Source organism: Oreochromis niloticus, linkage group LG18, assembly GCF_001858045.2.
Source record: "Oreochromis niloticus isolate F11D_XX linkage group LG18, O_niloticus_UMD_NMBU, whole genome shotgun sequence".
Lineage (NCBI taxonomy): Eukaryota > Metazoa > Chordata > Actinopteri > Cichliformes > Cichlidae > Oreochromis > Oreochromis niloticus.
In genome coordinates, this window is record NC_031982.2 from 14,847,057 (window position 1) to 14,872,285 (window position 25,229).

At 40.9% G+C, this 25,229-nt stretch overlaps 1 protein-coding gene across 2 annotated transcripts in view; it reads right to left on the reverse strand.

Moving 5' to 3' along the window:
- The window catches only part of ephb1 (EPH receptor B1), a 154,848-nt gene that overhangs the window by 56,558 nt on the left and 73,061 nt on the right, over positions 1 to 25,229 (reverse strand). For both annotated transcript variants that reach the window (XM_005476260.4, XM_013269921.3), the window contains exon 4: positions 3,134 to 3,289. In XM_005476260.4, the coding sequence (XP_005476317.1) occupies positions 3,134 to 3,289 (156 nt within the window). The remainder of the gene's footprint in view (positions 1 to 3,133; positions 3,290 to 25,229) is intronic.

Consider the following 25,229-nt stretch of genomic DNA (forward strand, 5'->3'; position numbering starts at 1 on the left):
TTGTCATTCTTTTGACTCCACATACTGAGACACCCATTGTCCCAGCATGCTGGATCACAATCACACCGGCCTCTCTCCGCTGAACCATCCTAACATGAAAACATTATTTATTTATTTTCATTATTTATTTTTTTGAACACACGCACATCTGTGGGGTAGTTGGGGAATGTCAAACTGGGGCCTTGAGCTTGGGGATCAGAGTGAACGTAAAACACTCACTAAAAAAGTCCAAATCAGAATGAAAAGTTTTCACACACAATCTTTGAAGCTTTATCAACATTCAAATGTTTTCTCTTCAAAATATTTGAATATGTTTTCATTTTAAAAACTGTTAAAACTGCTTTAAAATGAAAATGATATCGATTCAGATAACTGCGTTGGAACATTTTTATTAACAAACCTATAAATGCACATCGCATCCACCAAACGCAGACTCTGGCCATGTATGCTCTGAGGAGCAACAGGAAACAGAGGGTTGGTCACAAAAATGTTAAGGAGAAAGATGATGAGAAAACATATGACCAGAGATTTCTTTGCTTAGGCTGAGATGGAACCAATACTTGAAAATACACAGAAAGGTACCAACGCATCACCAATGGAATGACTACCGAGACAAAAAGGTTGAAATCAAAAAGGAATGAGAATAAGCTTAAATGTTCTAGCTTAATTTTTGTGGCAGATGAAACCCAATCAAGAAGGATATGTGCGTTTAAAAAAAAAGTCTCTATATTTCCTTCTCCAGACTAAAACACAATCCCTGGGTTTTCAAACTAAAACTGGTTGAGCGTTTCCAAAATCTTGTTCCACCCAGAGCAGAATGGACACTGGCATAAAGGTAAAACTCGCATGTCTTCATACAAAAACGTATTAACAGGGATGTAGCTGATTCCTCTCCTCAGGCATAGACTGAAGTCAGAAAAAAAATGTCTTAGATAAAGGAAATCCAAGGAGCTGGTATTTAAAAGTGCATCTCTGCCTTGGCATATTCATACCCCCAGAGGAAAAAAAAAAGGTTGTGGGGGGTGGGGTGGTTAGCATGCGGCCTTCAGCTGACAGAGCCATGCAACAGACAATCCATCAGCGAGCTAATCAGACTGATCAGGAGCATACAGCCCCTACGTGCCTGATGACGGCAAGAAGTGCTTAAGCTACAGCATCAAGCTACAGGCTGGTCTGATTTAAGCTACTCTAGCAGTGCTCTTATCAGGACCCGTAGTATTAAAGAGATTGCTACTAGGATCATCTCACTAGCCCTCCTGGCTGAGATCTATGACAACTAGAGCATCACGCTTAGCTGCTACTGTATGTTTCAGCCTTCAGAAAAAGCTTTGTGCAGACAGATTTACAGACAAATTATTTTAATACAAATTGAAAAGCTGCTAACATTTGCTTAATATTATCAATATAATATTGCTAAAAGGGACCATTTCCAACAGATTTAGCCTACAGCCTTTTGGAATTTTTTACTTAAGTGTGAGTGTATTAGTAAGCAGTTTCTTTTTTTTTGTCTGAATACAAACAGCAATGCAACTGGACTCCTGTTACAGAGTTATAGAGAGGACTGAGGACAAAATGAAGGAGAAGTGTGGGGCAAAGGGAAAAATAACAGAACTGACAGAGCAGATAAGACGAGATTGAAAACAGAAAAAAAAGGAGCCAGTTACATTTTGAAATGGAACACAGAGCATACGGATCTATTTAAGATGTCTAAGATGGAGCTGCTGTTGAGCTGAGATTGCTTGGGGGGAAAATGCAAGGCCACAAAATAAAGGCTGAGGCTTTAGCTGATGGAACACTTGCTAATTCGTCAGGCAGTGCCGTAAACTATTGGAGAGCACAGAAAACTGAGAACATCTAAAGCCTAAAAGGTACCAGCACGGCTATGCAATACACGGCTGTATTGCTATGCAGAGCTAAGCACTGCTTTGCAGCCATGTTACATGTCTACATGTTGTAGCCATTTACTTCTACTCAAAAACATGTGGTACAACCAGCCTGTGCGCTAATCCTGTTTGTGCTATTGTTGCAGAAGAAAAGACAGAAGTTATGACATACCAAGAGCTGAAATGAAACCTAGTGATACCATCATCTTTGTGGTGAACAATGCTGTTGCCCTCATACCTGTTCAGGTCCACTTTTTTACCAAACGGCACTCTACCTACGCGTAACGTCTTCCTCGGTGGATTAAGCGCTGCTGTGCACGCCGTTCACATAGCCAAATCGTTCAAAGACAGACAGCCATGCTCCGCTGGGCTTTCTCTGCACCTTTAAGCCACTTTTCTTCATTTATTTATTTGTTTACTCATTTATTTTTTTCACAAAAGAATACATGGCTAAATAAGAACAATGAACTCAGAGTTTAGAAGCAAAGGCTATACAGCTGCTACCTGATTAGGAAAGTTCTATGTGCTTTTGAGTCCATTTGGGCCAATTAATCAGGTCTATGTGAATAAATCTGGGTTAAATGAACACATAACCACACCAATAATGCTTCCAGGCCTGATGTTGTGAAGAGAACAAACCATTAAGACACTCCCCAGTGACACTGAAGGAAGTGAGGTAAACAAACTTTTTGGGGTCTAACAATGCTCTCCTTCTGCATAACTGTGTGTCAGCAGGGATAACAGGAAGGCTTAGCATATTGCTTTTACATCATATTAAGATAACTATGATGCTGTGAGAGGCCTTATTGGATCTCCAGCGGATAACGGCAGGACAGTGTCGAAGTTTCACAGCATTTGCCTGAGTAATTAGGACTTCAGGGGATGATACTAGACACGGAGAAAGAACAACAGCAAAAATGAGAGAAGTGAGAAAGGATGTGGAGAGAGAGAGATAGCTGAGAGGAAACACAAGGAGCTCCATCAATCCTAAGAAGAAGACAGTAAGAAGACAAGATGGGCGCTGGATAAATGCACATTCAAATGCATTTAAATTAAAATAGATAACCCCGCGTCTCACCCTGTGATAGCCGTGATAGACCACTGGATCCTTTTCAGTTTGTCTCAGTCTTGAATGAGCTCAGTCCAGAGAAAATGCCAGAAAGTGCCATTTTGGACATTTTGTTTATATGTGGCTTTTAATATGTATTAGTGCTTCAGTGTGCAGCCAGTCTAATTTATTGGATACTTACTGGTGCAAGGTTTATCTGGCTGATCACCATCCCCACGGTAGTAGCCGTTGCGGCACACGCAGATGGTGGCAGCCTCAGATGTGGAGCGGCTGTTAGGAGGGCACTGTAGACAAAGACTTGGACCTTGGGTCGGCTTGAAGGTACCCGGTGGACATGCTGTGACAAGAAAAGAAACACTGTTAGAACTGTGAAATGCAACAAATAAAGCATGAATCCAATTAAGGCAAGCACAAGATTAAGCTATTTTTAAGTTATTTTTGTCAATTGCCTTTCTGCAATGTATTTGTAGTTACTCTTACCCCCCAAACTCCACTATATTTATCGCATGTCTTATTATGCTCCTAATGTGGCTGTCATCGCTGGTGCTAGGAGGGTTAATTTATGTGGGACACCAGTGGAAGATGTTATCAGAAAGAGAGGTAATTGGCATGGGTGGATGGCTCAAGGATGTGAACACGGTGCTGCAGCTTTGGCTGTATCCTGTAGTTCTCCACTGAGTCCTCGCCCTGAATGTTTACAGGCGAGCCCTGCATATCTATAATACAGGCATATTGATTAAACACAACTTAACTTAACTGAACTCTCTGAACTCAGTGTGGTAGAGAGAGGGAAAACCCCAACACCTAAATAGATGTGTCTTGGATTACTGCCACCCAAGGTATTTATTTAATTTTTTTCTTTTAACAGTGACCGATGGGTTTCAGGTTTCTGAAAAACAGCAGAGTGCACAAAAGCCCGAAAGTGTTTTAACGTCTGAATCTTAAGATCTGTAGGCACACAAAGGCTTGGTGAAGAGCTTGCGGTAAATAATGATTTGTGTTCTTCTGCAAATTCTACAGGTGTGACACAGCGATTTCAGGTAGTATAACAGTTTGTAATCCCTCCTCCAGATAAATCCCACACTCCACCTGAGCTGTCAGATTTATCCAGTGAACGGCTGCCTCAGCCTACAAGACAGCACAAAGTCCCCAGGAATTTCTAATGGAAACAGAGTTTGCCCTCAAATCAAAAACATTTGGATCCACATTCGATGCCACCTATAGATCTGAAATACTATAGTATATCCAGACAGAGGACCATGCCTGAAACCTGTGCATAGCTCATATTACTTTGGTTAGTGCATTACTCGCTCCCTCTTTGGGTCTGTTTGCTTTTGACCTGCTGGTTTGTTCTTCTGTTGGTAGACGCTTTTGTTCAATATTAAAATGAGCCGGCTGCGTCTTTGTTTCTAAATTAGGGCATTGTTAGCAGAAGCCTCCACACCCACTGGCACATTTTTGCATTGTGTTTTCATTTGCTTTGCTTAGTAAATTTGACCCCTTACTGTATGCAGACTAATCAGCTGATGGGTGTTCATATTTAAGCGCAGTATTGAATTTTTACTCATTTACGTTTTCCTTGTGCACAGTAGTGTGCAAAAGTTTCGGGCACTTTAAATGTTTTATTCATCGCTTGATACCAGAGCGATCAGGCTCTGATCATTTAAAAGTTATTCTGCAGCATGACTACAATCTCAGACTGGCTTTAATGATAAGAAGAACGAGGATTTCTAAAACAGTCCTGCCAGCACTAGTTTGTGGATGTTGGTGTGACGTGTTAAAGTCCCAAATTCTAAAGGCCACGGTGGACTATGAAGATTATTGTAGCTGATAGCATTGTGCTTAAGTGCAGGCAATAACCTAATCCACTCACCCCAATATCCCAAAAGAATACAAAGAGTTTCTGCGTGATGTGGAGGGACTTACTGAGTAAAATAACTATGATCAATGTCCTCTGTCTTAGCAGGCTTACTGATGAGGGAGGACGCTCTGGCACTGCTGCATGCCAAAAGGGGAATAAGTTATACATTTAATGGGGCAAGGCTGTGTCTATTTGCCTGAACGATAGACAGATAAAAACAGGCATTTTATTCATTTTGCTCACAAAGTGAAACACCTACCTACCCAGCACTAAGATGCTTATCAAGAAAAACAATGACAGAGTTTATCAAAATGACGGGCCAATGGTTTGGCTAAGTATTTCAAATATTAATAGAGACTGCTTAAATCAGTCCATCAACAAAATGGTTTGGTTTAATCTGACTAAGAGCCTTCAATTCTAATATGAACACTTTGCCAAACAGAGAGCTTGTTGGGCCCATTCTCCCTCACTGCCAGGTCAAACAGTAGAAAATATAGCACTGCATGAAAGGGAAACCTCCACTCTTAATTAAACAGGTCTTTGAGACACAATTAAAAATTTAAAAATGCTGGAGATTTTATAGATCTTATTTTCTGACACTTATAGACTACGATTTGGCCAGCCCCTCTTATAAGCTGTTGGGAATGGATAGTGATAAAGACAGAATGAGAAACAAATCAGGTTAAAAAGAGAGATGATTTATATACACACACACACGCACACAAGTGAAGATGATTCCCAGCGAGCCGCGGTTCTTACATGTCCTTTGGCTGGGCTGACGGACACACTGTGGGCTAACTGACTGACCTTATGTCTAGTCACACAGCAATTTCCACACACAGTCAGAGCACCAATATTTATCAAACATACATGATCAAACTGCACCAAGTCCAAACAGAAGAAGAACATATTGCTATTGCTATGTTGTGGATGTTTAAGACCTGTCTTGATACAGCAGATGTGCAAGGGTTGTGAAAGTGTTACTGCATATAGGCAATAATGTTCCTATGGGTATGTGGGGGGGCTCTTTTTTAGTGTGGGACTGATAGTTTGCAAACTCTCTTGACTTGTAACACTGACTCCATGTGTGATGAGATCAAGCTTCTTCTAATACAAGAACATAGAGACCCTATAAAGCTCTCCCTGGCCATATGTGGGAGCACATACCAGCTGCAGACCCATTTTATAAAGCAATAACCACCAACAATATCAGAGATTACAAGACGATAAAACACAGATCAAAAATTCATTTTTAGCAGGAGAAGGGAAGAGATCTTATGTCTCATCATCTTTGCAACATAAAATTCAAACATCGGGGGAGCAGAGCACCGCACGCATGCAGATGGCGTCTCACAAAAGCAAGCGAAAAGCTTCAAATGCATTGCTCGGCTCTTCTGAAAGGGGATCACAATAGGTTGTTCAGCGTGTGTTTAATGGGGTGTGAGCAGAATATGTGCATTGGATTCTGCCCTCGGGTTGTGTGTTTACAGACAGACAGTAGCTGGGCTAGACACTCATAAATGGGAAAAAGTGAGGAGAAAAGCAGGAGAGCCCGTGCTGATTCAGCAGTCTGAGATAGCGGTGCTACAAATGAGTCTCTAAGCAAACCTATGAGCAAAAGAATACACACACACACACACTCTTAGATTCCTGTACACAACTCATGTAAATGCACACACTCCATAATCCTACGAAAACGCTGCCATACTGGCATCAGTGATATCACCTACTATGACTACTGCTGACCCGATTAAATGAGATGGCGCACCCGTATTTTCCTCCACTGGACTAAAACATGTTTGACAGAACCTGAGATAATTTAATACCTCTCCTTGGGAAAACCGAAGACGCTACAATCAGCATTACAGGAGGTGAGATAAGTGACAACCTGGCAGAAACAAAGCAGCCCTGCAAAGACGCAAGCAAACACTTTAGACACAACATAAGATTAATATCTGTCTAGATTAGAACCCCCGCTCTGGTTTTCGTCCTTAATTGAGGAAAGGTTTGCACACTACTTGCTCTGAGCAATAACTTAATCCTTACAACAGATAAAAAAAGAAAGCACAAGCAAAACACAAAAGCATAAAAAAAACAATTATGCAAATGTAACATTTCGATCCATAGGATCTCTTCAGGTAAACTGCCTCATTTCTTTGCACCATAATGTTTTTTGGGGTTTTTTTTGCTCTGGTGCCTGAAAACCTGTGCCTTGGGCGTACTTGCTGTTTTTCCTCTGTCTTCTCCCTGTAATTGACACATCGTATGTGCATGAATGTTACCATTAAACTCATCAATTAACTCCCTACTAGTCTGCCTCACAAAACCATGAGGAGGAATAGCCAGATATGGGCAAAGAGAGAAAGTCAGAATGATAAAGTGATTTGAACTATTATGTGAATAACTCACAAAACCGCAAATGTCTCATTCGGAGGGCAGGCAGCCCCTAGAATGTATCGTTATGCTTTATTGATATTGGAACTGAGCCCAAAATCTTTCTTCCTGATTTGTGAATATTTAGATTGCAGGAGGTCAGGAGTTCCTGTGCCGCAGAAGGGGGGATGGAACAAGGTGAAGAAGGAGAGGAGGAAGAAGAAGAAGGACGAGAAGAAAAAAGAAAACATGTAGCACGCAGAGCCATAACTCATCAGATGTGTTGGTTTTCAGGGACATGAAGGCTGTAATATTATATCAACAAGCAATTAGTCTCCCCAGTGGGGGAATAACCCACATTTGAAATGGTTGTATGCAGAAACAAAACATTCATTCCTCTGAAATGGTCCCTTCAGGACTCTCTTTGCATTGTTCAATTCTCCTGCTCACTTCTCTTTCCTGACTTCTCTTTGTCTGTCTCCCTGGAATTGCTTCCCCCCCCTCTTGTACCTTTCCTCCCGTTGTTCCTTTCTCGTCTTGATTGACAGCTCTGAATCTATTCGAAGGCTGGCTGTCTTTCTTTCCCTCCCTCTCTCTCTATCTCACTCTGCAGTTAGTTGATGGAGGTATGGCAGCTGTGGATCACTGCTCACTACTCATGACAGTCTAACTGGGATGACTTCATGTCATAGCAGAGCCTGAGCAGCAGAGATGAGATGATGATCTCCTCAATGTCATTTTCCCACCTGGTTCAAGATTACTGATAACGACGACAACCTAAATCTCTCCGGTGTTAAGAAGCATGCAGACCACCATTATACACCAAACAGTTAATTTGGAGAAAATGTTTCTACACAACATTGGTGTATCGATTAGGCAGGACAAACAGGAGAAGATTAGCAATATGAGGCAATCTCTGAGAGCAAGCTTTAAGAATGGTTGATGTGCAGAGCTGCTCAGGGGTTAGGCTAAGCAATATGCTCGGTGAGCGCATAATACAGTGCGAACTGCAGGCAATACATCAAACGTGGGAGCACACTGGGAATGTCTCGCATTAGCTGCATGTGTTTAGGATGTGAAGTTGCAAAATGTCTATAACCCATAAGAATCGGAGGTAATTGGAGACGTGGGATTAATGGAGGTAGAGCGATAAATATTACATTAGCTTGTCAGGGAAGCATCACCAGGTGTCGGCAAGATAAAATGGAAATGCGCGAGTCAGGAATTGAAGAAAGCCAAAGGATTATGACCAAGACAAGATTGGAAACAGGTCTCCTATGCAAAAACCCAATCAAAGTTACAGTATACTGTACTAAATCCTTTCCCTGACTTTTATATGGGAATGGCTCCAAGGCACACACGAGGTTTTAAACCGCTGTAAATTGCTTGACAGATAATTGTGGGAAATGCAATCAAACATGGAGTAGTTGATATGGAGAAGGTTATGTAATAAGTCTGATCATTTCTCAAGGAATTTCCATTTCATGTAATGAAAATCCAGCAATCCAATATTGACCGGCAGCACTGAGGTAAGCGACATCAAAGACGTTTGGTTTCATCAAAGTTTTTGGCCTGATGTAATCAATATAGCTCTTTAAAAAAAGGAATTCCGACTGTGTCTGTGTGAGGTTTTGATGCAAAGAGGGGGTGTGACCTGCCAGCGACCCTGAAGAACCACTCTTAGCCCCCCAGTACACCCTTAACCCCAACCCTCATCCATCACATGGGACAGATCAGTCTTTAGAGGCTTTGGATTCATGCATACGCCTACTCACTCACAGACACTCATGCAGACAGACGTATGTCTGGGTCAAGACTCCAGTTGACCCCTATTTTATGATTTTATTGCTGAGACTCTGAGAAAAACAACACTCTCCTACTAAAACAAGCAGAGGATGTGGTTGCGCCAAGTGCGTGCCTGTGTATTTATGTTTATGCGATATCTAAAAAAAAAATATATCAATTGAGTGGTGAAATGAACAGGTTCGTTTGACAGAGGGGACACAAAACGTGTCAGGACAGCCAACACCTTAAAACAAAAAGGCAATCAGCGGTGCAGTGTATTGGTATTCAGCCTTGCTCTTCTGTCATTGTTCATTTTCCAGCCACAATCCACGTAATGAGCTGCTTTTCCAACCCAGGTGTTCCATTTCTTCACAAGGTCATTGAAAAACACAATACAATTATTTGAGACCGACACATGGGCTGAAACAAAGCCTTGTCAAAATCATCCGAAAATGCCCGCAGGATATTAAAAGTCAGGGTTAAAGTCCTCTCAGGGCTATGATTTATTAATTTATAGAAACTGATTTAAGAATAATTGAGCTTTTTTTTTTTCCTCATCACAGGTCAACACTGGCCATCAAAGATCTGCAACTACAATTTATGCATCTTCTCACAAGTGATCCCATTCCTTCCCTTGTTTTAAAGGCATTCGGCGTTCACAGTGGTGACATCATTTGGCAAGTCTGGTCAGTATGAGTTTCCACTATGCCCTGTCATCGCCTTTTAATCTCAAAGAAGGAGAGAGAATGTAGGAGGGATAAGAGGGAGAGAGAGGTTTTTCAGGAATAAAAGGGATGGTCAAAAAAGGGTGCAGTGCTTAAAGCATACCTCGTCTGCTTTTGTTAAGACCAGTGGTGCTGAAAAGTTCCGCCCAAAGAACACTCCCTCTGAACATTAATCATCTGTCCATTCTGGCCCTGTCAGAGCCTGTCATCCAAGGTAAAGCAGGCAGCTAAACCGACAACCACCCACATACACACAAACTCACACGCCCATGAACGTTGCCCACATACAGCAATCCTGAACTTTCTGCTGCCGTAGTCCCAGCCACTGCTCATCTGGACATACCTACTCTTTCAGCTAGCTAATACGGCAATGCCTGATGTTGCAGAAACTTCAGTGAACAATAGCTAAACCCCCTTGAGAAAGCAAGATGTCTTCCAATTAGGGCTGTGGTTCAACGCTGAGCTATATATTGCTGTGTGAGGCAAAATCTCTGTAAGGAATGAAAAAAAAAACCATGAAGAGTAAAAGAAATTTGCATCCTACTTTAGTTGTAGACACTGAGGTCCTGATATTTAGAAAATTATAGTAATTGAGTCCTGTCACACTCCTGAATGTGAACATGTCCGGAGAAGGAAAGCCATGTCTGACTGGTTTCAATAGATGGCAGTGCAGCAGTGAAATAAGTAGAGGATGAGACAGTGTCCAGTTAAAAAAAAAGGAGGGAGAGAAATAGGCCTGTGTGTGATTTCTCCAAAATATTCAGTTTGCCTCACATACAGATATGAAATTCAACAGTTTCACTGCTAATGCTAATGAACAGAACATGTGTCTCCCAGACAATGAATAAAGGATAACACATTCTGCTCCAAATTAATTTGTGTGCGCACGTATCTGTGCATGTGCGAGCCTTAACAAACCAGCAAACAATTTAGCAGACAGCCCACGCCCTTGGGCAGGCTGTTACCATAGTAACCTTACAGCCAGTATTTTTTTGGCCCACACTTTTCCTTTGAACAGCCGGCCAATGACAGACCAGCTGACTGGGAAATCTGGCTTACTGAAAGCACATGCATGAATTGTGTGTCCTCATGTGCACGTGCAGCCGTGCTTGCGTATGCGTGTGCATAATACGAGCCCGATACAGATCGAGGGAGCCAAACGATGCTTTAGCTCCATATAGACTCGAGTGGCGCACTGGCAATTGGCTTCTCTGTATCATGTCATGACACATTGGCTTAGGTCAGTTTTATTTCCAGGAAGATGCAACTCTGTGCCAGGGCTCCAGGCTTATATTTCAGGCGGACAAGTGGTCAGAGAGGAGCAGAAGAAAGATACAGAGAAGCCGCAGAGGCGCTGGAATTCCAGGAAACTCCATTGTGCCAGTCTATTTCTGGTTGGCAAGGTAGTAGAGAAACCGGCCCTCATATCACCACTCAGCAGGCAGTAACATGTGCTTGCACTACAATCTACACTGTAATCAGAACCTAACAGGGGACTGGCCAGGCTCATTGCCCGCTGTGAACTAATAGAGAAAGAACAAAAACAAAAAGACAACACACAAGGAGGTGCAAGGATCGAGAGTTTCTTGATGAGGGGTGAAAACGGATAAGGGATTTCACATTAGCTAGAGGCATTCTGTATGCTCAGCATTTGACTGGCTGCAGGATACGATTCATCTGAAATTACTCACGTAACAAACTGAATCCACCACCACTAGTAACTTACATTTATTTTATTGTGATGTTTGTGAGTGACTAATTTTTCATTTAGTGACTTTTTCATTGTTTTTTTTTTCATTGTTGGCAATGTTCCCTCTAAGCTGCGCACGTGCGCAATTGCGCACTGCTGGCACGGTCTCTGCGCACAGAAAATCTGCGTTGCGCACAAAAAAAATCTAACCTGAATTGAAATTAAAATTAAAACTTTAACAATTCTGTTTTGCAGTGTTAGTCAGTAAGTGACTGGCTGCTCCTGTATGGGATTAGAACGATGCCACCTTATCCCATAGTCTAGCCAATAATGCGATTCACATTCGTATATACGCAGCCAATCAACGTCATTGACAGGTTATGACAGCGTCCTTATGTGCCGACACCGGTGTTTTAGCTAGCAAAGCAGCGTGGCTGATGTGGAGTGAAGCCACGTTAATGACAACGTGTACAACCATTGGAGATGTGAGCAGGATAGACGAACAATTGACGGGAAAAGTGTGGACTTTATACCAGTTTTTAAATTGTGTTGATAGGCCACGTAAAACCAGAGTTATGATAAAAATATCTGCAATGTTTGGTTTTCTTCCTGAATACTATCGTTGTTTATATTTACTGCGGGAAGAAACGGTAAAAACAGCGTTTTATAAGGAAAACGCTCGAAAGCACTCTCCGCCTGTGAGCAAAAACAAAACCAAAAAACCCCCCACCCTTTCCTATTGGTCGAAAAAAGTACCGTGTCGCCCAATCAAAAAATGGTATGGCAACGTGGCATCTAGTTGTTAAGAAACGGGGGGAAATTTTAGGAGCCACGGCGGTGTTCTGAGATGCGAGAGATTTGAGACGTTTAGCGCAAATCTTGTGTAGTGTGTAGTGTAGTCAATAGTTTTGTTGTGTGTGTCAGAACAATGAGGCGGCTGCTGAATGTTACAGGTGTTACAGGAGTGATACATCTCCTGCTGTCAGGCCTGCAGGTATCAGGCTGTTGTTCTCCTTTATCTCACAGTGGACAGAAATTATTTTTTGGAGTGGCACAAATAATTTGTGTGGCATCAGATTTGATGCAGAACAGCTGATTGTTCTGTAAATAGTTTGAAATGTTTATTTAAAAACGCCTTGGCTGCATTAAAAAAAATAAATAGCTGCAAAAAACTTTGTTGTTTGCCAAACTGAGTTACTTTTTTGAAGTAGTAACTATATAATTAATTGCCCAGCATTGGTCATTATATACTGTATTTGGCAGACAGAGTTACAGGACTCTCTCACAGACCACAGACTCATAATACAAGTCAGAGCTTTATGAAAAAAGAAAGAAAGAAAGAAAGAAAGAAAGAAAGTTGTGTTTTCAAAATTGGAGTTAAAGTTATTTTTACTTCCAATAGTGTTAACATACTACACAGGTCATGAACAAGATCTTTTAAATTTTCATTGTAAGTGGGCTAAAGCAGTTTAAAAGTAGTCTAACATAAATGTAAATGCTGTAATTTGATTATTTTAATAAACCATGTAACTTGGATGGATTAGATGCTGGCGTGACCACAGTGCACACGTCTGATGTCGCTCACAGTGGTCCAAGGGACCGCTCAGGGAGTTTGTGTGTTCGCTCAGACACATGAAAAATTAGAGGGAACATTGATTGCTGGTTTATTAATTTGCTTTGTTAATTTATTTATATATTGGTTCATATTTTCAGCTTTAGTTAGTTTTCTCAGTGGATTTTTTTCCATTTCAGTTTAGTTTTAATTGAAATTCAAATCTGATTTAGTTGATATGTTACTTGTTTCAGTAGCTGAAAATCAGAGAAGGGAGCCATTAACTCAAAAACTGGGTGTTTATTTATGTTTTTTTATTTTAGTATCCATTTAAAAAAATACTGAATGCCCAAAACTTCTCCAGATCTATCATCAAGGTCTGAGTGTATATGATAGATATACTAGTGTTTGTCTTAAAATAAAAAAATAAATACATATATTTCAAAAAACTGGCATGAATAGGTAAATGTGGATCAAGTGCTTTAACTGATTAATCAGTTTATCAGAATAATCATCAGAAGCAGTTATGATTACTTTGTGATTAATTGTTGTTTCCAAGAAAAACAGTATCAAACTCAAAGTAGTGAAACCTTTAGCTTCCTCTCAGCACTTGTCTCTTTTAAGCAGATCTAGATCAATTAATCTATAATAGTTAGCCAAAGATGCCTACTCTTGCTCCTTTTCCTAAATTGCTGTTTCTTTGCTCGACATATTCCATTTACAGCCTTTAAACCTTATATTACAGACTAAACACTACAAACAAACGCTGGGGAATAATAAGATGCAGAGACAGTCTGATCAAAAATTGTATGCAATTTTTGATTGCAGAAAAATTGGATTTAAAATTGGATTTAAAAAATTGAAAAATTGGATGTAATTTACACGAACAAATACGAATCTCCAAAATAGCAATTCAAGTACAAAAAAAAAAAAAAAAAAAAAAAAGGAAAGAAAAGGTGACATATTTTCAGCAACAGTTGGATTTTTAATCAGTTAGCCTCATTTGGTAACACAGAGAACCTTTGTCTCATTAACTTTATTCAATGAAAGAAAAATGGCTCCGTTTTCTGTTGAAAAATATGTGTAATCGATGATTGTGGATGAAGCCTCAATACGTTTCTTAAAGCTAAATGTTTATAGCTTGCTGATAGAAAGTAGTCTTTTTTTTTAACACATACAAATTTTACAAAACAACACTGACTTGTTCTGTTAAACAAATACAACAAATAAAAACCCACTCCGGATTTATGATTCGCATTCGCAAAAGACAAATGTATGATTTGTCTCTATGGTGAGTGTCAAATAAAATGGAGTGTGACACCAGAGTTTATAAAGAGTTTATTAAGAGTTTAATTAAATTTCTAGGGATAAAGTACAAAGACATCTTGTAAGGTGTGGATAATCACTGATTAAGCCATGCATCACCGCAAAAACTGTTGCACTGATACTGCAAGACAAGTATTGGGTTTTTATTGTGCATGTTTTTGTATTTGCCTTAAAATTATACAAGCAAGCAGAAAACATTTTTTTTTTACATTACCACTATCAGAGTTCTGCTATCTATCTAGTGTCACTATCTAGTGGAGACCGTTGATCTCAAACGCACATTAGCTCCCGACTGGTTCAAATGTTAAAAAAACTGTTCTAGCAAGGCTAAAAGTCAGCTTTCAACACTCATCTATTCTCAAATACCCAGCCTGTAATCTTAGGGTGGGGTTGAGGGGGCACGCTAATGAGTGTAGAGGCCTGGCAAGAGGGATTAGCAATTATGAACATACAAGTGGAGTAGAGTGATAAAACAACTGAAAAACAAAGGTCCCTTCACTGTTTACCATTCCCTAATTTGATTCCTAATTGAGCGTACATAACACAATGTTTACACCAAAATTTTCTGGCAAAGACAAGCAGCCATGGCAGAAACACTCAGCTGAACACAGCTATGCTCATCCCTTTGATGATCTCAGGAAGAGGCTCTCCCGTTCACAACAGCATCGCCACATAAAAGAGCGGTGACATGTGTCTGACCAGCACCGAGCATCTGCACCAGCTCATGTTGACGCTGACATTTTCATACACGGCAAATATGCTATCAGACGGTAGCAGGCTACGAGTCAGTTGGATAACGAGAAAGAAAAGAAGTCTGGCTTTTTAAAATCTAATAGAAAATTTAGAGCCAGCCCTTAGGCTCCAGACATCACTAACAAGACAAGAGATGGACAGGTGAGAGTGGCGAAAATGAGAAGGGAGAGGTGGTGTGAACTACACAGTGATGGCGTGCTCATCAGGAGCTCTGAACCCTTGGATTGTGATGACATCAACTATTATAAAAATAGCTATATTAATTCTACATTCACTAGTAAGATGTTCCTCCAGCTATCCCTCCATCCGCTGCGCACTGCCCTCGCTGCTTTTATGCGTAATAGGAAGAAATGACAAAATGTTTTGCACCATAAGAAAAAAAGCACAAATTATGTGTGAAGCGTAGGTAAGCAAAACAGACCCAAGCGCAGCATATAAGGGTGTGAGAAAGGGAGAGAAAGCGGAAAGGGGAGGTGTGAGCTAAATAAAGTGAGAAAGCACTCAGGAGTACATCTTGTCACTCAAGTTGGTGGCGGCAGAGTCCCACAATATGTGTGCTGTGTGAAGCAGCCACTTCTCATTGAATGCTAAGTGACAGCTAAGCTATTATTGCTAAAACTGACAAAGAGGCACCAGGAAATAATAAAAAAAAGGTTGCATGACAAATACTTTTTAAATTAACTAAGCTACATGTTCTGCACGATACAGTCCAGCAACGATCAGGTCCATGCGCGACTGTGACTCAACAGACGAATGACATGCATAAAATTTTTCTTTTTTCACAGAATGTTAAAAAACCCAAATGGTTATGTTTAGCAAATATCATTTTGCATGAGAAGAGGCTGACCCCATTTCCTGGCACACGGTGCACCTGCAGCTGTGAAACTCTCAAAAGGTAACCGGACCCAGAGCACATCTATATTCATGCCATATTTACATCTGCCTGACCTCTTCACAACCTTATCAGTATCGCCTTCTGCAGAAACAAATACACACTAACACACAGAAATGTTGTGTGTTATAGGTAACTGACACCCCCACACCACCTGTCAAAACGCGGACAGTTCTGACCTTTATCAAACAGACTTGGTCAATAAGCCCAGAGCTATAAACCGGGCACACATGTGTTAGCTGGGTAGAATGTGCTTTTGCATGTGCTTAAAGTGAGAACATCCATATGGTACCTGCACGGATACAACTGTGCATTGTTTGCTTAATGGAGATAAAGAATAAAAATTGCGTCATAGGCTGGTGCTCATGGAGCACTAAGATATTGGACTGAAATAGTCTTCAGAACAGATACTGAAACACAAATACATTTTTCATTTATATTTACATTTTATTTATGTGTTTTTATCGAACATTGGCTGGAATATTTGGTATTGGGGTTGTAAATATCAACCTGCGTATTCTGTATATTAATCCATATGGTAGCTGGGATAGGCTCCAGCCCCCAAGACTCTGAAATGGATAAGCGGACGAGGATGGAGGGACGTTCTATTATTTTGACTTAATTTTTAAGTCTCAATGGCATAAACACATTTAGAAAGATATTCACTTTTTCATTTTTTAAAGCAGCATAAGGGTCAGAAAGATGATGTGAATTATAGAAATATTAGAAAAGACTAAAAAAAAAAATTCAAAAGGTAGAAAAAATGCTAAAAAAATGCAGAAATCAACGTGTAGTGGAAATTATAAAATATACACGTGCATTTCTTTAGCAGGTTTTTATCTTATATGTGGATTATAAGAGTCTGACTGCTACTGGGTGATGATTGCAGTCCATCCTGCACAGTTGCTGTAACAGTCAACTACTGAAGGAGCTGCTCAGGGCCTCTACAGTCTCGTGTTGGAGGGTTAGGGGTGTTGTTCATAATGGACATTAGCTTGGCTAACATTCTCCTCTCATCCACCTTTATTTGTCAGTAAAGTTGTTCGGGGCTAAATTCATCAAGATGAAAGCAAATTTAACTTTCCAGAAATCTATCAGCTTTACCAAGAAAGGAGATTTGCTGGGCTGTTCTGAGGTAATGAACAATATCGGCAACAGACGTCATTAAGTCAGGAAAACACACACACACACACACACACACACACACACACACAGACTGAGTGCACTTCAAATTGGAAATTGCCAATCTTCATTTGACTTCCTGACATTGTGGTGAGATACATACCAACAAACTGTCCAAGTGAAAATCAAGAAGTAATACAACATAACCAATTGGGAAACTAGATTATCCATATAAATGACAGAAAGCAGTTAACATGAGCCAAAGGTAGAACAAGATCCAGTAGCAAGTGCACTTTGTGTCTGCTTAAACAAAAGAGAGTTTAAACTTGGTCATTTACAGTAGGTAAGGTTGGATTAGGTACATTTCCAAAGCTTATCGAATTCTGTTCTGCCACAGTCACATCTTCTTGTGAGTATTTTTTTTTTTTTTTTTTTTTGCTACTGCCTTATTAGGTTAACATACTGTAAAAAAAACTCGGCAGCAATGTCTTTAAAAAAATGACACAAACAGACATAATATTGTGGCACAATTTCTGTAAAATCAGCAATTGTAAAGCAAGTATTGAAAGCGTAATTTAGTAATGCAAGGCTACCATTGCTAAACTGTAACTGATCTTGCATGCTCAGTTTCATAACAACTGGAGCTTACATCAAACTCAAATCAATATACAGTATCATAACATACAATTTGCCCTACAGCTCTGTAAAATAATAACAACAAACTGCACAAATGCATAGACGCACATAAGGGTACAAGCATGACAGTGCAATGCTGAATAAACAGGACCAAACAAATAGAATATGCACTGATATACACATGGGTAGACACATACACGCAATGAGTGTCATACACGTATCTGAAAATGTCAGGAGTGCTATCGCATGCTAACAGTTAAGGCACGCATTGTTGCAGAGACAAAGCATGCATACAGTACCTGTTGCATACAAATATACAAAGGAACGCCCAAATACTGAATGGATATACTCAGATATGAACATCAAAAATATGGACTGGGCCATTAAGGTACTTGGCAAAAAAACCTTGAGTACACACAAAAGATAGGTTTGTATTTTAAAAACTATAGTTGAACCCATATTTCTCTAGTTTATTTTTATTTAATGTTGTTTTTCTTCCCTTTGTATTTTCTTTTGGAAAGTACCACATGTTTTGTTAAGATCACATAGAAATCAATCAATCAATCAATAAAAAAATGAAACGTAAAAGAACAGGAAATGCATGCAATGCACACACGCACATGAACGCACACAAAGACACACATTTAAAGCACACCTTTCCTGAACAGGACATATTGGATTAGGAGTGATTTTTTTTCCCTCAGCCCTGTCTCAGAGGTGCTAGATTAAATGCCATTCCCACTTTACTACAGATGGCTCAAAAACAAATCATACAATCCATACGCACACATATACACATACATATATACACGCGCACATGCGCACACACACACACACACACACACACACACACACACACACACAAATACAGAGAAATGCTCACCAAGGAGATATATAACATGTTGGCACACCCAAACACTAAAGCACCTGTACGGTCCAACGCGTCTCCTCTTTGTATTTCAATCACTGAATCGATGGTTCTAAATTGATTGTAGCTGAGCAGGGGCCAGAGATGTTCCCCCTGGCTCGCTGCCCTGGCCCTCTATTGATTAGATCTGAGAGAGCCAATTGCTTTCACACTGGATTAAGGTGTTCCGGGGCAGTGAGCAAGGAGAGAGAAACAGAGGGAGAGAGACAGAGTCATAGAGAAAGGGGGGAGAAAGAATAGGCTTAGCATCCTGAGAGATTCACCTACAAAGCAATAAGATCAGGTCAGCAACATTAGCAATTAGTTAACAAGTCATTGGTTGGGGGAGGACAGGTTTGACCATGTATCCACACCATCTACTGGTGTTTCAAACACGTACATATACACATACATAGGCAAATAATTTCACTGATGTACAAATCAATATATTTTCTATAACACACATATAATGAGACATAGTCAGGCACATAGAAAATGCACATATGTCTGCAAATTTAAACACGCACACACACATGCACACACCTTTGTGTTGCAATCCTTCAGATCAGAGGGCGCTAACACAGATCAAGGGTGTAATCTCATTCCACCCTGGAGCTAAGAAGCCCAGGGCAACAGTATTACACTTCAAAGCTTCATTCTGAGTTTGTTACACATTCCAGCTCCAAAGTCTTATGCACTGTAACCTAGAGGAATCAAACTCAAACTTTACTATCAGCCAGCATCACAGGATATCTTCTGGCTTGGATCAAATGATAAATATAGTGCGAGAAGTGGATAAATCTTTTTTTCTTTTCCTTTTTTTTGCAGGGTAGGCCTTTTTTCCCCCTGAAGTCTGTATTCACATACCTCTTTGCCACATCTATATTCCACAGGGGGCTTTGACTTTCTATATGAGAGAATGGAATGGGAGGAAAAGGGCCAAGGAGAGCCTTCACCCTTCGCCAAAGACAAGTACTTTTGTCTGGCTGATGTCCCCTTCTCAAACCATTTCCACAATGGAGAGGCTTCCAATCCAGATTAAGTGCTTATGAAAATGAAGAACTGCGTGTTGAGAAAAAAAAGGGACTGCACAGCCTCTGTGGGCCCAGGTCACGAGAGCTAGGAAAAAGGCCCCTCGGTCTGAATCCTCATAAAGGCATTTCTTGGGGAGCAGCAGCCCTATTCACATGGCATTAGGGGTGTAAAAGCCTCACACTGACTGCACAAGTCAGGCCAGCTCAGAATGCATTTGGTTAATACCTCTATTGTCACCCTCCTTCTATGACTGCTCTCTTAGCAGTGAGAAGCAGGACAGTGGTAAATGGGGAATTAAAGAGGCAGAAAAGATGAGATACAGAGAGAAAACAAGGAAGGGAGTGAATAAGAATCAGTGGGTGTAAAGCCCTCACAGCCATACTTATATAGTATGTGCATGCACAAATAAATGAATGTACATCCACAAATAATACTTGTTGTGTGTCCTGTTTGTGGGAGGCGACACGAAACCTGGCCAACACAATAATTTATGTGAGAGTTAAGAAACTCAACCGGCCTACAAAGCCAAAACACATAATGACAGTCCAACTACGGTAGCCCATAATATAAAGGTCAGTTTATAGGAACGCAAGAGAGAAAGAGGTGTAGAGGGAAAAAGAGGGAAGAGAGATAGAGGAAGAGTCATTGTGAAATTGACTGAGTGTACGAGCATGTGTGCTTTTGTGTCCCTTTCACTCTGTGTTTGGTTCATTCCCCAAAGGGTCTTATTATGCCTCGCGCTGGCCCCATCACAAAAGCAGTGTCTTTGTATCTCAGCCCATGTAGCACCCCTAGAGAACATTCTAGACACAGCAAATCCATTTGTTTGTCAGCTATAGCTGGACTAATCAGATATCATTCTCTTTGAGAATACCACTGTGCAGCCTGGACTAGCACTATAGTAATGCTGGCCCAGCACTGAGATAACATCTCTGTTCTTTCAGGCTCTTTCTATTTTGTAAGTACTGCACATAGACATCATAAAATGGGGATAGAGGGTAAGTGGTAAAGCTATCCCCGAGTACACTGATTGATCTTCCTAATAATACAGCTACTTTATTAAAACATATTTCCTGATACTGTATATTAGTCAAAAGTTACAACTGAAAGTGAGAGGCACACCACTAAAACTACACAAACTGCACAACAACGTGCAAAGGTTAACTGTATGAGGAGAGATCAATTCTGATATACTGTATCATTTGCTGCAACCTGTATGTAGCACCAGACCTGTTGACACAGACTCAGTCACAACTAAAGTATAATAGTTGTGTAATTGGTTGTTGTTATAATCTTTGACTGGGTAAAAAAAAAGCCTGTCTTAGAAGTTATTAGATAGCCTGAGCTGTGTGTGTTCTTTGTATTTGTCAGTCTGAAAATATACCTTTCCTGTAGCAGAACCACAAGCCTTAAACCTGTAAAATACAGGCTGACTTAACTGTCAAGGAAAACATGTAATTACATCCACACAATGATATAGAGCAATGCAGATTATAGGAGTTGTCTAATTGATGTATAATTGCACATTGTGAGGTTGTGTTTGATACAGCCTGCTCAGTTACGACCTGGGGAGCTGAATTACTTTAGGATAATGCAGGGTGTCATAACATAAATTACACAGACATAATTCTTTGCATATGTTTAATTAAAGATTAAACATAGGAGCATTTACAGTGTATATATGCAATGTTGTTTGCTTCAAGTGTGCAGGAAGTAAGGCGAATATGATTAGGTTAGGAAATTAGACACGCAGAGGTCAGCTTGAGGTGGTAGAAATTGCGTGTTAAGTGTTAGTAACCGTGTAGATGCGTGGGTTCTCAATGTGTGTACAGGCATCCCACAAAAGAGACTGAATAGCTTGGGAGCCATGACACAAAGTCTCCCCCAGCTGCCTACGTGGGGTATCCCAGACATCTTGCCAGTCCATCCGCGGCCAACACAGAGAGGCAAACAACCATTCACACCTACAGCCAATTTAGAACCTAACATGTATAATTAACCTAGCACGCATGTCTTTGGTCCACTGTAGGAAGCCGGAGCACCTGGAGAGAACCCACCCAGGCACAGGGACAACATGCAAGTGCCACAAAGACAAGCACCAGCCACTGGATTTCACTCCAAGACCTTCTTGCTGTGAGGCGACAGAGCTAACTACTGCACCACTGTGCAGCCCTAGAGAACATGCTAATTTTTTAAGTACACTTTCACATACTTGAAAAACGGAAAATGTTTTCCTGCCTGACATTACTTGTTGTTTTGTGGTCGAGTTGTCATTGAAGGTGGGACGAACAGAGCTATATCGGCCCCGCCATAATTGCAATTCAATTCTAATTAGATTGTCAGTCCACAAGTTCCACAACATAAATTTGACTAATCCACATCTATCAATGAGCAGCTGATAGCCTCCAGCAAGCCATGAGACAATTTCCTGGAATTGAAACGTGTCCCTCTGCCATCACACCACACAGACAAACAAACAGTTTTATTAGCAGGACAGTGAATATTGATGGACACTGATTAGGTTAGAAGGAGAATAAGGTACGATGGAAGGGGGAGGGGTTGGTGTTTCTGCTTTCCAAAGCAGGTAGTACTCTGCGAAGAGGCTCAACATGTCGCCTCATTACTGTGTGCTGGAGCATATTCCAGAGGGATGAGGTGTGGAAGAAGAAACAAAAATGAGGGGGAATACAGTTTCGCACATGCCGTGCAAGCTGAAGTGTCTCTTGGCATTTAACATTTGGGTATCTTGTGAAGACAACACAGACACCAAAATACAAACTTATAGAAATGTGATCTTTTTGTTTTTCATTGCATTATTAAATGTGTATTCATTTAAAAAAAAAAAAGAAAAAAAAAAAGGAAATTCTAGTAGATTTGATCGATGGGGTTCATGGTTTGGGTGAGAGGGTGAAGGGAAGCCCTTCAAAGCAAAAGCTTTTTGGGTTTTGTCATGGGGGTGACATAGGCAAATTAGGCAGGGCCCCAGCCATCTGATAAATGCTGGGGGTTCTTTGTCTTCCTGTGTCCTTGTGCCACTGGCTGGCCTCGGCTCCCGGTGTCAATCACTGAGTGGAGCGCAGGAGAGGAGACATGTACGTATGAGGGCTGACTGTGAAGTAGACGAGGAGAACTGAATGAGAATTTGGCGAAGTAGGTTAGAAGGGATCCTGGGTCAAAGGGAGGCCCGCCTAATAAGTTCCCCGTTCCACATCTGGGAGAACGACCAAGTGAGAGATGGCAGCAGGAGCCCCAGTAAAAGCCCAGTGGCCAAATCCATAACCCAAAAGTGACTGAAGGTTAGACAGTCAGACTAGAGACAGACACAGAGAGGAAAACACCTGAAAGGGGAGCAAAAACTAATAATGAGGAGGAGTTTGTGTCCCTCCACAAGAACAGCTCTGTTTGTGGTGGCTATTTCAATTATGTGTGAACAAAATCTTTGGATTCCCCTCGCATCATTAGAGACTGGGTCTGTTGTTGCAGTGAGAGCTGCGCATCTGTGCTTTGGGTCATTATAAACACTCTGTTTGGCCCCTAGATTCAAAAGGCCTTTGTCTGGGTCATGCTCTTTCACCAGTGCTCTCTGCCATTCAGCTTATTGAGAGCCATGGAAACAAGATGTCTTTCACTCTCTTCTCTTTTTCTTAAATCTTTTCTCTGTCTCTTCCTCCCACTCCATTTTCCTCACATCACCCCGACCCTCTCTGCAATAAGACTATTAGGAACAGGAAGAGTCAGATGCTTACTTAATTGGGCTTCAAGGTGACTTAGTAAATGCTGCTGTGTGTGTGTGTTTCGTTGTGTGTGTGTTGTTCAGTACACATGGATGGTTCTCTGCAAATGAAGTAAACTCTGTGGAACAGGAGCAGACACGGCCAAATGGGATGGAATGGGCTCTAATAGGTTACCAGGTCTTTGCGGGTTTGTCTGTCAGATCTTTTACACTCAGATAAGCCATACAAAGAAGTAATAAAAAACTTACTGGAGCAGAAAAACGTAAAACCAAAAGTTTAGAGTGCACAGCCTGCGAAACCGAACTTTAAGATTAAAATACTGGTCGGATGGATTCAGTTTATGAATGTGCTTCTACTGCTAGACTCTGAGCAAGAGCTCTTTATTCTCTAGAGAGAAATAAGCCTGCTAATTGATGTCCGTGACAATGAACCCTATTGGGATATATGGGGATTTATAAGCTTTTAGGCTAAGGTTAATAATGTGATAAATGTGCCCACATCACTACATTTAACATTTTTAAAAATGCACACATGGTAGAAGTAATATGTTTTTCTTAGTGTGTGTGCTCATGCCCCATGATGGCAGCCATTAGACAGGAGTAAGGCAGCCATGATGAATCGGCACTTAGCCCAGGGAAGCGCTCTTGCTCAATGGGCTGTGAATCTCCTGCTGCCACTGTCAGCCTGCTGAATGTTAAATAAAGTTATTTGAATATTTGTAATATTAATGTGGCAGCATGTCAAAAGCCTGCTGGAGCCTAACAGTGAGAGAAAATATGAGAGAACTCATATTGGCGTGCCAGCCTATAGGGCTGCTGGGGTGAGGAATGACATAAATACTTAAGTAAATAAATACATACTTATGGTCACTGCACTGGAATATAGGATGGATGGAGGGATGGATGGATAGTATGGAGCAAAATTCTGGGAATTCATATAGTACCACAGATAATGAAATTAACCAGTCAAATTCTCATTTTCCCCATTTCATTCATAGCCAGTTCACATCCATTTGAAAGCAATCAGTAGCTGCAATAGCAATGCTTCAATTCCAGACCTTTTGCTATTCCCTGAGCCCACACAAATCTCCACATCCACACAGGTGGGGTGAGTCTGAACAGCTATGTGTGTTGCATTTGGTCCGTAAAGAGAAAAAACAGACAAAACTTTGAGAATAACCAATTACAAAATTAAACAAAATATAGCTAGCCTTATAGACCTGAAGAGGACATTTGTCAGCCCAAAGAAAATCTGGCTCCCCACAGGAAATAAAGTTTTAACACCAAAATTAAGAATAAGCACTTGAAAGTTTTGAATTGGTTTTCATAGAGGATAATTTGCAACTATGCCACATCGTCCACTTTTAAGAGCTTAAACAACAGAATAATTAGGTTTCTGTGGAGTTTTAATTACTTCACATAAAAGAATACGGAACATTAAAATGATCAATGCTTAGAGCAGGGGTGGGCAATCTCAGTCCACGAGGGCCGGTGTCCCTGCAGGTTTTAGATGTGTCCTCGAATCAACACAGCTGATTTAAATGGCTAAATTAGCTCCTCAACATGTCCTGAAGTTCTCCAGAGGCCTGGTAACGAACTAATCATGTGATTCAGGTGTGTTGACCCAAGGTGAGATCTAAAACCTGCAGGGACACCGGCCCTCGTGGACTGAGATTGCCCACCCCTGGCTTAGACAGACTCAAAACAAAACACATGACGCAAAGCCAGCACAATCGAGGTGATTCCATCAATTACTCCTCAGGTGGGCCTTGACACCAGTTCTAAGAAGGGTCAGTGAAACCATCATACGAGCCTGTTTAGGATACTTGAGTTAAGCAGGACACACAGCCGAGACAAGCTTTGTATTGGTAGAGGTAGCGGGGTCTT